General features: G+C 40.3%; 1 protein-coding gene across 11 annotated transcripts in view; it reads left to right on the top strand.

Annotated features, from left to right (window-relative positions):
- Positions 1–15,173, top strand: part of TSC1 (TSC complex subunit 1) — a 54,615-nt gene that overhangs the window by 13,576 nt on the left and 25,866 nt on the right. For 9 of the 11 annotated variants that reach the window (XM_009187937.4, XM_009187935.3, XM_009187938.4 and 6 more), the window contains 6 exons: positions 3,162–3,347; positions 4,959–5,062; positions 6,224–6,376; positions 8,436–8,580; positions 9,981–10,135; positions 10,518–10,591. In XM_009187937.4, coding sequence (XP_009186201.1) covers positions 3,242–3,347; positions 4,959–5,062; positions 6,224–6,376; positions 8,436–8,580; positions 9,981–10,135; positions 10,518–10,591 — 737 coding nt within the window. In that variant the 5' untranslated portion in view covers positions 3,162–3,241. Of the gene's footprint in view, positions 1–3,161; positions 3,348–4,958; positions 5,063–6,223; positions 6,377–7,022; positions 8,581–9,980; positions 10,136–10,517; positions 10,592–15,173 lie in introns of those variants that run through there. The other 2 variants (XM_021927089.2, XM_009187942.4) reach the window with 2 other exon arrangements.

Genomic DNA, 15,173 nt, shown 5'->3' with positions numbered 1-15,173 from the left:
TTCTGCTATAGAACATTTAATTCTTCATAGAACTGGCTAAGTCTGTCTTACCTACTTAACACCTTGCACTTACTGTACCCTCAAATGTTTGAATGTGCTTAAACAGGAGATATTCTAGTTATGGGACTGATCCCAAAAGCTATGATTTAACTCTTAGGAGGGCTTTTTAGAATGTCAGAAATGCTTGAACTTGAGCCACTTATGCAAAGAATCTCACATAAAACCCAATGTTTATATTTTTCCTGGAGATTAAAAACTATGGCAAACAGTAGTATTTTGGAAGGCAGCTATGCTCACCACTATACCACCAACGCGGCCGACAGTAGAATTTTGGAACCAGAGAGAAAAACTTGTTACCAAAATGTGTTTCTGATATGTTTTAGAATAAAACCTTATTTTGCAAACAGAAAAACAGGCTAGGTAGCCCAAGCTGATTAGCCCACACTATCGCCAAGTTGACTGGATGGGCGCCATCTTTGTTTAAAATTGAGCTCGTGTCACTCTGGGCTCTGAGGCTGCCTGCATTTGGAGGCCCAGATCTGACATTATCGTCTTCTGACTACACAGAAGGCAAACTCAGAGTTTCCCTAGACAGATAGTAGGTAAGTAACAATTTTATTGAAACGAAACCAAACTTAGGGACAAGATACTTTTAAATTTATGAACAACATTATCACTAATTGAGAATCATTTGTGATTTACCTGAAGTAGAAATCAATGTGGGGGTTAGCTGGACAAGTGTGCTATTAAAAAGTCATCTTGAAAGTAGTGGCCCAAAGATTTTTACTGGTATTTTTTATGATAATATACAGGTACTATGCAGCAAATGTTTGTATGTACCTGTTACCATACTAATTACTTTTTAGTTTTGAACTTTTGCGGTAGAATCTTACCAATGGTGGTCTCACATTTTGGAGCCCTTTGAAATTAACTTCCTACGTGATTTACTTGTAAGATTTTTATTTATAGATATGAGTCAGCAACTTCCTATACCATGGTATCAAAAAGGCATTTAGACATTTTAATTGATTTTTCTGCTAAATGAACTTCTAACTTACTGAGAGCCAAAACCAGTGAATGTCACAAGATTGTAATTAAACAGGAACATAAATGATAGCAAGTTAATACCTGGCAATTTTGGGGGTCATTGCTAATTTAAATGTGGCATTCTTGCAAAAGGGGCTTATCTCTCTCTGTCTCTCTCTCTTTTTTTTTTTTTTTTGAGGCAGAGTCTTGCTTTGTTGACCAGGCTGGAGTGCAGTGACACGACCTTGACTCACTGCAACCTCTGCCTCGCAGGCTCAAGCGATTCTCCTGCCTCAGCCTCCTGAGTAGCTGGGATTACAGGCGCCCACCACCACACCAGCTAATTTTTGTATTTTTAGTAGAGATAGGGCTTCATCATGTTGTCCAGGCTGGTCTCGAACTCCTGACCTCAGGTGATCCGCCTGCCTTGGCCTCCCACTGTGCTGGGATTTTAGGCGTGAGCCACCATGCGCGGCCTCAGCCTCTACATCTGGCCTCAGCTTAACTCTTCATTTGGATTTTTCTTTATCATAGTATTTCTCAAAACTAGTTTGTGTCTCATTTTAAGAATTACCTGGAGTGCGTATTAAAATATAGATTCCTGAGCCCAAAATTCAGTTTTGGAAGGGGCCCAGGTATTGCATTTCTAGCAAATATCCCAGCTAGTTTTGATGCACATTGAAGCTTAAGAACTGCTACTTACACTTACTGAAAGAAAAGGAAATGTTGGCCGGGCGCGGTGGCTCAAGCCTGTAATCCCAGCACTTTGGGAGGCCAAGACGGGCGGATCACGAGGTCAGGAGATCGAGACCATCCTGGCTAACACGGTGAAACCCCGTCTCTACTAAAAAAGACAGAAAACTAGCCGGGCGAGGTGGCGGGCGCCTGTAGTCCCAGCTACTCGGGAGGCTGAGGCAGGAGAATGGCGTGAACCCGGGAGGCGGAGCTTGCAGTGAGCTGAGATCCGGCCACTGCACTCCAGCCTGGGCGGCAGAGCGAGACTCCGCCTCAAAAAAAAAAAAAAAGAAAAGGAAATGTTATCCTTTTTGGGCATCCATATCCCCATGTGTAAAATAAGGATGATACCTGCTCACATCACATCACAGAGTTGCTGTGATGATGAAAACCACAGGTTAGCTTAGTGTGACACTTAAGGGCTTGGAGCTTTGGAGTAAGTCAGATCCAGGTTCCAATATCAGTTTTTCTCCTATGGTTTTGCCTCTTGCTAGCTTTGTGACCCAGAACAAACGGCTTGATCTCCATTCTGCTCCCTGTACAATGGGGACAAAAGTGCCATACATGGTGGTCATATTAGGAGTATTTACAATGATGTTTGTAAAAGGTGTACAGTGCTTGTCTTATGAATGATGACTGTTGTTACTTGTTTTTACAAATACAGCCTCACAGACCAAAGTGAGGGAGAAATCATAAGTGTGTATAGTTAACACTTGGGGAATGAGCTGCTTTTTGTATATCAAGATAAAGCAGCTGCTCTACTACCATAGAGAGCTTGGGTTTTGAAGGGTGAGTTTTTGAAGGTTTGCCCTGATGAGCCCATCTGTGAATACCTCCCTGCAGCCAGTGGTATTTGGATGTGCAGTTAGATGTCTCAGATGACAGGTGTATGCTAAAACAGAGAAATGACCCCCAGTTTATGCTAGGTGTTGGACTTAACAGAATTGTGACCTAACCAGCTGTACTGACTCTTAGCCATTGATGAGATTGTCAATAAGGAAATAGTATGTATTTAGTTCTTTTGCTGAAAAAAGACTATCTGCTTTTTAGATCAATAATTTGAAATATAAATACAGTCTTAGCCAAAACCCAAGGTAGAGTCAGAAGTAGGAATAAAACTTAGATTTTATCCTATCATTAAGTTACTGTGACTGGTATCAGTTTTTAAGGTTTCTTTCTGATTGTTGTATTTTTTAGAAACCCTCTTCATAAACTCGCCAAAGAATTATTCATATGCTTTATCTTCTTTTCTCAGCCAAATGTACTCACTGTTCGAACCAGAGAATTCTGGCCAAACTTTCTATTGCATTGAACACATGCATTGGTTTGTCTTGCAGGTATTTTTTTTTTGTGGAGAAAAATGGGGCCATTTAGTGACTCTTCATTTTCCTTTTTCTCAGTCTGGTAGTGGCGCCAATGAAGAACCTTCAGAACCTGTAGCACACGTCCTGGAGCCGGCACAGCGCCTTTGAGGGAGAGAATGGCCCAACAAGCGAATGTCGGGGAGCTCCTCGCCATGCTGGACTCCCCGATGCTGGGTGTGCGGGACGACGTGACAGCTGTCTTTAAAGAGAACCTCAATTCTGGTTAGCAAAATAATATCCTTTTAGCTTATCTGCTAAAAAGAAGAGATTGACTTAGAGCCACTAGAATCCTGCTGATAATTTTAGTTTTCATCTTCTGAAGAGTTTTTTAAACACCCAAAGAGAGTATCTATATGTGTTTTAAACTTTCAATTATGGAAATAAGTATGCCCACACATGAAATAAGAATCATGTAGTGAACCCCATGAACCCAGTTTCAAATTCTTTCCTCCCTGACTCTCCCACCCTCCAAATATTTTAAAGCAAATTCCAGACATCACTTTAACTGTAAATCATATACGTGGTTTTTAATATGAAAAGTGCTTAACCTCTTTTTATTATGAGAAATAGAAATTTAAATAGTACCCTTTTTTGCTTACCAGGTTGGCAAAATTAAATACTGAGTATAGAGATGGGCACCGTGAGCAGGAATGTGAATTGATGTTCAGCCGTTTGGAGTATCAGTCATCAGTTTTAAAACACATACCATTTAGGCCATTTATAAGAATCTGTATCTTATTATAGCTTCGAGTGAAGTATAGTGAGAAATTGGAAAAACCCAAGTATCCTTCAGTAGGTGAATGGTTAAATTAGTTATATGGAGCCGTGCAGTAGAACACTTGGAGGACGGAAAGAAATGAAATAGGCCATAGATGCTGACATGGGAAGGCGGTTACAACACATTGTTCAGTGGAAAAAACACACATGCACAAACTGTGTCTGCGTCTGTGGACATGAGGGCTACATGTGTGCGATTATACAAGTAGAAAAAGGTTTGAAGAGACACACTCTAAACTTAAGGGTGTTTATCTGTGAAGAGTGGGTTGGGAGGCAGGTGGCGAGGAGCACTTTCACTTTTATTTTATGTACTTCTACATCGCCTGAATTTTTAATAATAGATGTGGATTATTTTTTGTAATTAAAAAAGCAATAGAGGGCCGGGCGCGGTGGCTCACGCCTGTAATCCCAGCACTTGGGGAGGTCGAGGTGGGTGGATCATGAGGTCAGGAGATCGACACCATCTTGGCCAACATGGTGAAACCCCATCTCTACTAAAAATACAAAAATTGGCTGGGTGTGGTAGCTCACACCTGTAATCCCAGCTACTCGGGAGGCTGAGGCAGGAGAATGGCGTGAACCCGGGAGGCGGAGCTTGCAGTGAGCCGAGATCATGCCACTGCACTCCAGCCTGGGCAACAGAGCGAGACTCCATCTCAAAAAAAAAAAAATTAGCCGGGCGTGGTGGCAGGCGCCAGTAATCCCAGCTAGCTACTGGGGAGGCTGAGGCACGAGAATTGCTTGAACTCAGGAGGCAGAGGTTGCATTGAACTGAGATTGTGCCACTGCACTCTGTGCCAGCCTGGCAACAGAGTGAGACTCCATCTCAAAAAAAAAAAGCAATAAAAATAAAAGGACTTCATATGTTTTTATGCATATTTAGGCAAATAAGCTTGGGATTATCCTATTATTAAGAAGGCAGAAATGTAATGCTGCATAACACTTAGAATAGCATATAAAGAAATATTTTCTAGATTTTGTGACAGGCAGCTGTGTAAGGTAAATTTAGGATGTTAAGGGGAGTAAGTATCATCCATTGCCCTTTTCTTGATTTAGACCGTGGTCCTATGCTTGTAAACACCTTGGTGGATTATTACCTGGAAACCAACTCTCAGCCGGCGTTGCACATCCTGACCACCTTACAAGAGCCACATGACAAGGTAACGGCTGACGTGTCATAGGCATTTCATATGTTCTCCATGAGTACAACAGCTTCTGTGCATGGCCACTATGCAATTTATCCCGAGCTTATGCTTTTGATTTCTGTGTGCTACTGATGACATTGTTCCCAGTTTATAACTATATATAAAAATTAATTTGTAGGACCCATGATTCTTGAAAAGTTTACAAAATAAAACATATTTCAGAGACTGTTAAAGATCTTGTTTAAAGAAGTCTTACATTTCCAGTACTATAATTATAGTGATGGTTTGGCCCATAGATACCCATATTTCAACCCATACTTTGAATAGGATTTTTAGACTTTTATCAATATGGAAAAGCTTCAAGTACAAAGGACTTACATGGCAAATTAATGAGTCTTGTTTCCTAGCACCAGGTACTTGGAGGGCTCCTTCATGTTTTCCTTTTGTTTTTAGTAAGTAGGTATTAAAGCATTGTTATTGCAGACTTTGGTAAGTCTTAAGTGTGTATATGAGAGCAACTTCCCCAGGATTTGAAGACCTTGTATTGCATGTCTTTTGCAGTACATCTTGTTTTGTTTTGTTTTCTAAAGAGGTGGGGTCTCATTCTGTTGCCCAGACTGGAGCATAGTGGCACAATCATAGCTCACTGTAACCTTGAACTCCTGGCCTCATGCTGTCCTCCTGCCTCAGCCTCCCAAAGTGCAGGGATTGCAGGCATGAGCCACTGCGCCTGGCCCATCTTGTTTTTTTATTTACTCTGGTCTGAATTGTTACTTCTACTACCTAATTGATACTTGAGATCAAACCATGTAGGTTGGGTTGCTCTAGCAATAAGTGGCTGCTACCAGCGGGATGCCCTCATGGCTTCAATAACCTAACACAGTTTGGCACTAGTGGTTATTGAGGGACTGTGAACAAGTCTCCCCCTTTTTGCATGCGTGTATTGTAGGATCCTTTTTCATGAGTTGCAAACTGGCTGCCTTTTGTCAGGCCAAATGCAGCAGTGTTTTGTTTGCTAACGTGATTTTTTAAATGCTGAATTTGATCTTTTATCTGCATGAGCCTTGCTTTACATTAGAACAAGACTTGAGAGACTGGAGCACATCATTGATGTCTTTATTTTTGTTAACTTCATATATTCATGTGAGGATTTCCCTTCTTCTTTTGCATTTTCAGCACCTCTTGGACAGGATTAATGAATATGTGGGTAAAGCCGCCACTCGTTTATCCATCCTCTCGTTACTGGGTCATGTCATAAGACTGCAGCCATCTTGGAAGCATAAGCTGTCTCAAGCACCTCTTTTGCCTTCTTTACTAAAATGTCTCAAGGTAGGATGTTTGTAAGGATTTGAATGAAATGGCTTTATGAGTAGTTTCTGAAATTTTAAGTAACTTAAAGCAAGGAAGCTAGATTTTAACTTTTAGAGTTTAAAACCTTCTAGGCATTTGGCTTTTCTCAAACAGAATGTTGTCTAGAGTTGGTACTTAGTAAGTTCTCAAATATATCACTGTGACTGTTGAATACCTCGTCCACGCAAATATGGAAAAATTTCGATCAGATGGGTTCAATGTTACATTATTCCAAACCTCTTGATTTCATCATCGTTTAGCCTTCCCTCATTTAAAAATATCCTGGATTATCTTTTGGGAATCCCTGTTTCTAAATTATCTTTTAGCTAATAGAAGAATGGCTTAAAGTTTCTATTAAACATTTAGGAATATGGTCTGGTTGCAGCTATAATTCAGATTTTGTTGATGTAAGTTCTACTAAGTTGCATTCAATTTTTGGCACTAAATTTAGTTCATTTTTCTATATAGGGAGTCAAAATCTAAATAGAACTTTATGGTTTTAGTTTTAACAGTGGTGTGCAGCCATACTCAGGGTTATTTGTTTAATCTGTTTTAGTTCCTGGACTTGTTTTCTATCTATAAAATAAGAAAAATGTGGTTAATATTAACTGCCTGTACCTCACAGAGACATGAAAATATCCAGTAGTATTTGTTCCAGGATGGCAGTACCATTGGATTCATCTGATACAGCACCATGCAAATTGATTTTTGTGTCTGCCAAGAAGGGTAACTCTTTTATTATCCCTAGAGGTGGGTCCCAAGGAGTCACATTGGTAGGGTATTATAAAAATGTGCGTTTAATTCTGAAAAAATAGGAACAGTTTTAACAACTTAATTTTTTTAAGCAAATTGATTGATGAGAATATAATCTAATTAATGGATTGGTGAGAATATCATCTAATTAATGGATTGATGAGAATATAATCTAATTTTGAGGCACATCATTTAGTTCAGATTGCAAAACACTTATCTTTTCCAAAAGAGTAAGTTTTGAATATTAATCATGGACGAGTCTTCAGTTAGACCGTTAGGGTAAATGAAATCAGGGCTAGTTCTTTTTGCTGAGAATCATTATGTAGTCTCATATATTCTCAATTCTCCTACCAATATATTATTCTTACTGGATATCTTCCATAATGAAAGACTTGATGCTTGATGTAAAAATCAAAATATATTTAAAACTTTATTCCCAGACTCATAGATTCTTATTCTAATAGGAATAATGGATGTCTTAACCTACATAGTAGTCTTTTGATTAATATCTTGTTTCATAAATCTGAATTTCACCTACCTGGCAAACATTCATGATTTAATTATGGTTCAGGTGAGCTGCTATAGCTAGCTAGTCAGAGTTGATTGAGTATTCGTTGGGTGTTAAGTGTCTTCAGTTAGCCTGAAGTTATTTATTTGACTTAATATTTAAACGATAGGCATACTCAAAGGTTTCCATATATATATATTTTAATTTACTGGTCTCTAAATACTGCTTTGAAGTGAGCCTTTAAGTTGACTTGTTAGTGCTATACTAATTTCTCCTTCAGTTATACTTCTGTTGTAGTTCTTTAAAAAGTAGTAAGTTACTTGTCAATGTGTAGTGTTTTTTTTTTTTTTTTTTTAATTAACAAAAAGTAAATATCTTAAGATTTGGTTGAATGAATGAAAACAGAGCAGTGCTCCTGTGTTTTGTTGAAGAGCAACTCCTTTTGTTTTCATCCAAGTGCTATAAATAGGGCATCCTAAGGCTTCAGGACTTGAGTGTCCCCAAGTCAAGTTTGAACTTATCTCCTGGATACCTTTGCATAGGTGTGTTGTAAATGGTCCTCACTGACTCATTACAGTAGAGTTGGGTCTCAGTGTTCCTGTTGAGTCTGTTTGAATGTTGTCCCCTCAGTAATCCTTACGGATAGGGAAATGAGTATGTGAGTCAACTTGTGATTTGTGATTCTCTCAGTGTTTAGAGCCTCTTCACATACTGTACAATGCCGATCCTGGTGCCAGTGCCTGACAGACGTTTCCTGTTTGACCTTTTCTCCTGCAGATGGACACTGACGTCGTTGTCCTCACAACAGGCGTCTTGGTGTTGATAACCATGCTACCAATGATTCCACAGTCTGGGAAACAGCATCTTCTTGATTTCTTTGACATTTTTGGCCGTCTTTCATCATGGTGCCTGAAGAAACCAGGTACAGATCTCCTCATATACCTATTGGGCCCTGTGAGGTGAATGCTTTCGTTATTGATTAATTGCTCATATGCTGGAAGGAATGGACATGTAGACTTTTATAGCTGAAATGAGTGGTTTTCACCAGACAGATGAGGGAATACCTTGGGTGCATCCACTACAGGCACATATAAGAAACATGACTGTTGAGATAACTTTTTAATTTTGTTGGCTTAAAAGGATTGGTTGTCAGAGAAATTGAGCAGTAGGATGTAAAACTTCATGATTGTTGATTAACTGAAAAGCAGCCTCCGTCTGTATTGCAGCAGTACAGGACTAAGCTTGTGGGACATTTCTGTCTTCCTTTTCTGCTGTGTTGTGACAGAGCACAAATGTCAGGTTTGAGAACCCACTCGTTGTACCATAGGAGTCAGAGGGAAATGCGGTGTGTCCTGATTAGCACTCCAATTTCAAATGCAGTGGGTTTTTTTTGTTTTTTTTTTTTGTTTTTTTTTTTTTTCCCTCCTATCGGCAGGTAGCAGAGCTCTATCAAAGGGATCAGAAGCTGTAAGCATATGAAATTTGGAATCTTTGGGTTATCCCAGTGTGAGGTATTCCTATCAAAAGGGTGAAGTCTGTCAGACCTATGAGACAGAACACTGTGGCTTCCTGTACAGGATTCAGTTACAAGCATAGGCCCACGTGGTGCCTGCTTGTTTAGTAGAATCTTTGGGAGAAAGGAATGGTCTGTTCATTATTGTGGAGAAACTTTACGTATACTGTGGCCATGGGTTTCCACAGGGTCTAGGTAAGGCTAAATTAAGATGTTCAATTTCTTTCACTCTTAGTTCTTTAAGCTAATTTCTAGATAATAGTTTTTTTCACTCTGTAATTATAAATCTACATAGCTAAGACTACATACTGATTTAAAAGATTCTCACACATTCATTCTGTAAATATTGAGTGCTTGTTAAATACTAGGTCCAGTGCAAAGCACCGAGAGATGAGTAAGACGGTTTTTTTTCTCAGGAAGCTCATGCTGAATTCAGCAGTAGAAAAGTATAAATTTTACAGAGATCTATCATCATAAAGATAGTTCAGTACTGAGAGAATGTTTGGGATCCTTTTTGGGCAGTGGCTGGAGAGGAGGGCAGAAGTTAGATCGGGAAGGGCTTTCATGGATCACACTAGTAGATTGGAGTTTATCCAAAGGTTATAGGGAGCCATCGATGGATTTGAGATAAGGGTGTCTGGTGTGTCCAGATTTGTTTGCATTTTAGAAAACCACTCTTCCTGTCTTTGGAGTGAGGTGGGAATATACATAGATAAAAAGTCATGCTGGCAGCCACTTCTTTATATCTGTTTTGCACACCTCAATCTGTGTCCAACTAAGAGGCTCTTCTCAACGGGTTCCTTTTCTAGGCCACGTGGCGGAAGTCTATCTCGTCCATCTCCATGCCAGTGTGTACGCACTCTTTCATCGCCTTTATGGAATGTACCCTTGCAACTTTGTCTCCTTTTTGCGTTCTCATTACAGTATGAAAGAAAACCTGGAGACTTTTGAAGAAGTGGTCAAGGTAAATTAAAACTGCTTGTTTGTTTGCTACTTAGCATACTGTTTAGATAGGCTGCATTTATACCTTTTGTATTTAATGGCAGACAGGAAAATTTTGAAAAGAAATTCCGTTTTCTTCCTCCCGACTCCAGTCCCTAGGCAGCCACTAATCTGTTTTCTGCCTTAATAGATTTGCCTATTCTGGACAGTTTGTGTAAATGGGATCATATAATATGTGGTCTTTTGTGACTGGCTTCTTTAACTTAGTATAATGTTTTTAAGGTTCCATCCGTGTTGTAACATGTATCAGTACTTCATTCCTTTTTATTGTCAACTAATATTCCATTGTTTGGATGTTCCACAAACATTCAGCCATTTATAATTTGTCAACTCAACTCTTCTAGCCAATGATGGAGCATGTGCGAATTCATCCGGAATTAGTGACTGGATCCAAGGACCATGAACTGGACCCTCGAAGGTATAGAAACTAGTGTCAAAATTTTAAAGAATCTTTTGAGAGATTGAAAATGTGATCTAGGAGGTAATCCCTGTTGAGGTATATTTGGGAATATAGATGTTCTACTTACAGAATCAGTCCGCTTGGAAGCACTCGTACAGCTAAAATTTGTGTGAGTTTAAAACATACTCTTCACAGGTGGAGGACATTTAATAACATTTAGCAGAGTGGAGAAAGTTGCAGCACAAGTGCCTGTCCCCCAGAAAGGCTTACACCTCAGTAGTGCCAGTGATGGGGCGATGAAGGAGGTGAAGCATATGGCTAAAAACAAGGGGATTGCAGAAAATACATAAATCTGGCTTTGCAGAATGGAGAAGGGACTTCAGGGAGTCCTATATTATTTGGAGTCCCTGAGGTCCTTTCTCCATTCTGCAAAACCAGGTGACTACCATCCTCCCCAGGGCCCTACAGAGTCCCCCAGGTATGTTCTTTGGAAAAACTGAACCTTTGAGACCCTTGATTGGAGGATTCCAGGCACAGTGGAGAGTGGAACTGAGGGTAAGAGTGAGGGAGATAGAGGAAATTTACAGACTGAGCTGTGGGAGGCCCAGCTCCGTCCCTCTGCTTGTCTCTGCCTGGTAGCCAGGCTTATTATGCTCCCCACTTAGGAGACCCGGCCCTTTCTGGGGAAACTGACCCATGGATATTGGCACTTGGGGATCTCCTGCTGAAAAAGCTGGCTCACTGCCTGATCCCCCAACAGCGAATCTTACCTCTCCACAGACACTGCCTCTACCACACAGAGCCTCAGCCAGCTTAAAGCAGTTTAGTGTGAGATATATGTAGAGAAGTACAGAAAATGTGTATATAAAGTTTGATAATGACACAAAAACACATGTAGCTGGCACCTAGCTTAACAAAACAGAACATTACCTTAGAGGCTCCTCATGGAGAACCTCTTCTTTCTCCCTGCTACCTCAGAGACAACTACCATTGTTGCTTTTAATAATTCTCTTGCTTTTCTTTATAGTTTTACTGTAGGTATTGCTTTGTTTTGAAAAGCTAGTTGATTAGGAAGCAAAGCCTAGTTAAGAGAAGGTCAGTCTTGTCACTAGTAGTTGAAGGTTTGCAGGAGATGAGAGGAGGAGCAGCGCATATGAGTCTTGGTGTGGTTTCACTGTCCCTGAGGTTTCACAGCCCCTTCTGGGAAGTCAACGCACAAGGTCATGAATGAGTCTGGGAAACACAAGGCTTACCCTCATCACAGCGTCTGGCAAAGCTTCTAGCAAGGACAAGATACTGGACATGCGTGAAATATGGCAGGCGGGGAGGCTGCTCTCTGTGCCTGCTTTCAGCTCCCAGGAATAGGTCAGACAGAATCCTTCTGTGGGATAAAATGAATGTCCTCTGCTGATCAAGCAGAGAAGGGAGAGTAGGAATTTCATCAGTATGTAGTTAAGACAAGCTAAGTACAGACAAGTTATACAGGCCAGGGTCACCTGGCTCTGTCCCTCATTAAAAAGATAGTGCAGGACAGCAGGAACTTTGAGACATGCCTGTCTCTTGGCAGGTACTGTTCTGATCCGAACAGGTTCTCATCTGTACCTAGTACCCAGCTGTCATCCTAGTCTTCTGAGGCTTTCCTTCGCCTCTCTCCTGTGCAGGATCTCTTATTTCCTGTATCTTGTCTTCTTGGTTTACTCTTGTTTAATAGGACATATCATCTAGGAGCTTTTTGAGGAGGGATGCAGTTGTTTGGCTGGTGTAGACTTACAGGTTGAGAGTTAGTAATATGAAGGTATTATTCCATTGCCACCCTGCTTCCAATGTTGCTCTTGGACTTTCTGATCATCTGTATTTGCTGTGTTTTTCTCTAGGGGAGCTGGTGTTCTCTTTGTTGTCATAATATTCTGAAATTTCCAGTGATGTACGTTGGTGTGAATCTATTCTCATTGTTTAAGCTGGAAGCTCTTCAAGTTCTATGATATTTTCTTTAGTTATTTTGTGCTTGATTACCTGTTTTCTCTGTCTTTCCTTCTAGAAATCCAGTTCATCTATGCACCACGTAATGACATTTCAGTCAATGATGGGCCCCACAGATGATAGTGGTTCCGTGAGATTATACCACCACATCTTTACTGTACCTTTCCTGTGTTCAGATATGTCTAGATACACAAATACCTTCTGTTGTGTTACAGTTACCTACAGTATTTAGTACAGTACCATGCTGTGCAAGTTTGTAGCCTAGGAGGCTGTAACATCTAGGTTTGTGTGAGTACACTCTGATGTTCACACAACAAAGAAATTGCCTAATGATGCATTTCTCAGAACATGTCAGTGTCGTCAAGTGACACATGACTATGTACATATATAAGGAGTTTTCTTTTCCCTGCATAGTCTGTTTCTTTTAAGCTTCCTTCTTTTCTGTTTTGTGTTATTCTTTTTAAATCTTTGAGGCCTTCTGCAAGGATCTAGTAAACTGTTTATATATGGGGAGACAAAACAGCTTTGTTCACAGTGGTGGGACTTGTTGACTTTGAGCTTTGTTGTATGTTGAACTGAGCATCTGTTGGAAATAGTGGTGTCGGTATTGTTTTCTTCTTGAGCTGGTCACATTTTTTAGAAAATAGTCTTCTGATTTTCAGACTGGTAAGGGTCTGACTGCCTCTAGGGGGAAAGAGGCGGGTGGTGAGGAAGGGTTGGTGGTCTTGGCATTTAGGATGTATATGCTTCACTTAATCCCCTTATTTGGAATGACACTCATGCCCTCAACTATTTCTGGAATACCTTATCCAGGCATTCCTTGTTTTATTCTCTCTAGAGAATAATCCAGATTTCTGGTGAGAAAAGAGCTATTGTTCAGGAGTGTAGAGTTGGGGCAGGACCCAGGGGCTGTGACTGCTCCTCCAGTGGTTTTCACCCTGTCTTCAGTATTTTAGCTCCCCTTGTCTACCTGCTGTTCATCTGCTGTTCCAGAAGTACCAGATGCTGTAAATTCCTTATGATTTTAAGGATTCTGTAGTATAATCAGTTGACTCTTCACTTTGAGACAGTGGCAGCTTAGGATTCTGCTTTCGTGGATTTGTAGTGTCAGTTACCACCTGCCTGTCTGTATTTTAGTTTCAAAAACTTCTGGTTCTGTTCTCTCTCTCCTGTTCTCCTCCTTGTGGGTTTATATTGAAAAACAAAGAAGTCTTTACTGTAGACAGTGGGATTCCAGGAGGCTGTACAGTTGGGTGCATATGTTCAACCAACTATATTAACTTGGAAGATTCCTCAGTCAGCTTATAGAGAGCCTCACTCACCTTGGCTAGGCAGATTGCTTGGCTTTGGAAGAAGGTTTTAACACTAAAGACAGACACCAACATAAAGAGGAGAAAAGAGAGCTAGAACAAAACCATAATGATAGAGCAGAAGAAAATATTACCATAGTAATATTTTATTGATATTACCAAATATATTACCAAATATTACCATAACCACAGAGATAAGGCATCTGTGCGTATGTAAGCAGCAGGATGCCACAGAAAAAGACCATTTTGAGACTAAAAGAACTCTTCAAAATTAAAAATGATAGCCAAAATAAACATTTCAGTAAAAGAATTGGGAGATAAAGTTGATATCTCAGACATCAGCTTTTCCAAGATATAGATAAATATCTCAGAAAGCAGAACCAAAGGATAGAGCTGGGTAATATGAGCAGAATAGAAATTTAGAATGATCAGCCCAGGAAGTCCCAGCATCCAATTAAATTTTTTTTCTTTTTTAAAGAAGAGCCGGGTGCAGTGGTTCACACCTGTAATCCTAGTACTTTGGGAGGCTGAGGCGGGCGGATCTCTTGAGGTCAGCAGTTTGAGACCAGCCTGGCCAACATGGTAAAACCTCGTCTCTACTAAAACTGCAAAAAATTAGTCGGGCATGGTGGTGGGTGCCTGTAATCCCAGCTACTTGGGAGGCTGAGGCAGGAGAATCATTTTAACCTAGGAGGCGGAGGTTGCAGTAAGCTGAGATTGTGCTGCTGCACTCCAGCCTGGGTGACAGAGCGAGGCTCCGTCTCAGAAAAAAAGAGAGAGAGAAGAAAACTTTGGTGGAGGAAGAAATTGTGAAAGAAATAATACAACAAAAAAAATTCCTAGGATTGAAGGATGTGAGTTTCCAGATTAAAGGGGCGTACCTGGTGCCCAACTAAATATCAGTAAAAAAGAATGCCACCAGGTCTCAGTGTTGTAGAATTTTAAAGTACCAGGGATTAACCTTTCAGAGAAAGAAAAAAATGAAATCACATTAATAAGGATCAGAAATCAGAATGCTATTAGCTTCTGAAATACCTTCAAAATTGTGAGAAAAAGGTTTTCAACTAGAATTCTATAGCCAGCCAACCCGTCTATCAAATATGAGACACTTTTAGATATGCATGGACTCAAATTTCCTTCCCATATATCCTTCCTCAGTTAATGACTGGAGCATGTATTCCACCAAAATGAGAGTAAAATCATGAAAGAGGAAGACAGAATCCAGGGGACTGGGGCCTGATCGTGACCCTTTTACAGGACCATGTCCAGGGAAAGTGTCAGGATAACAGGCAGTGCTGAGAGCAGCCTGT

Source organism: Papio anubis, chromosome 13 (assembly GCF_008728515.1).
Source record: "Papio anubis isolate 15944 chromosome 13, Panubis1.0, whole genome shotgun sequence".
In the NCBI taxonomy this organism is placed as follows: Eukaryota; Metazoa; Chordata; class Mammalia; order Primates; family Cercopithecidae; genus Papio; species Papio anubis.
The sequence above is the reverse complement of the archived record's forward strand: the minus strand, read 5'-3'. Positions and strand labels throughout refer to the sequence as shown.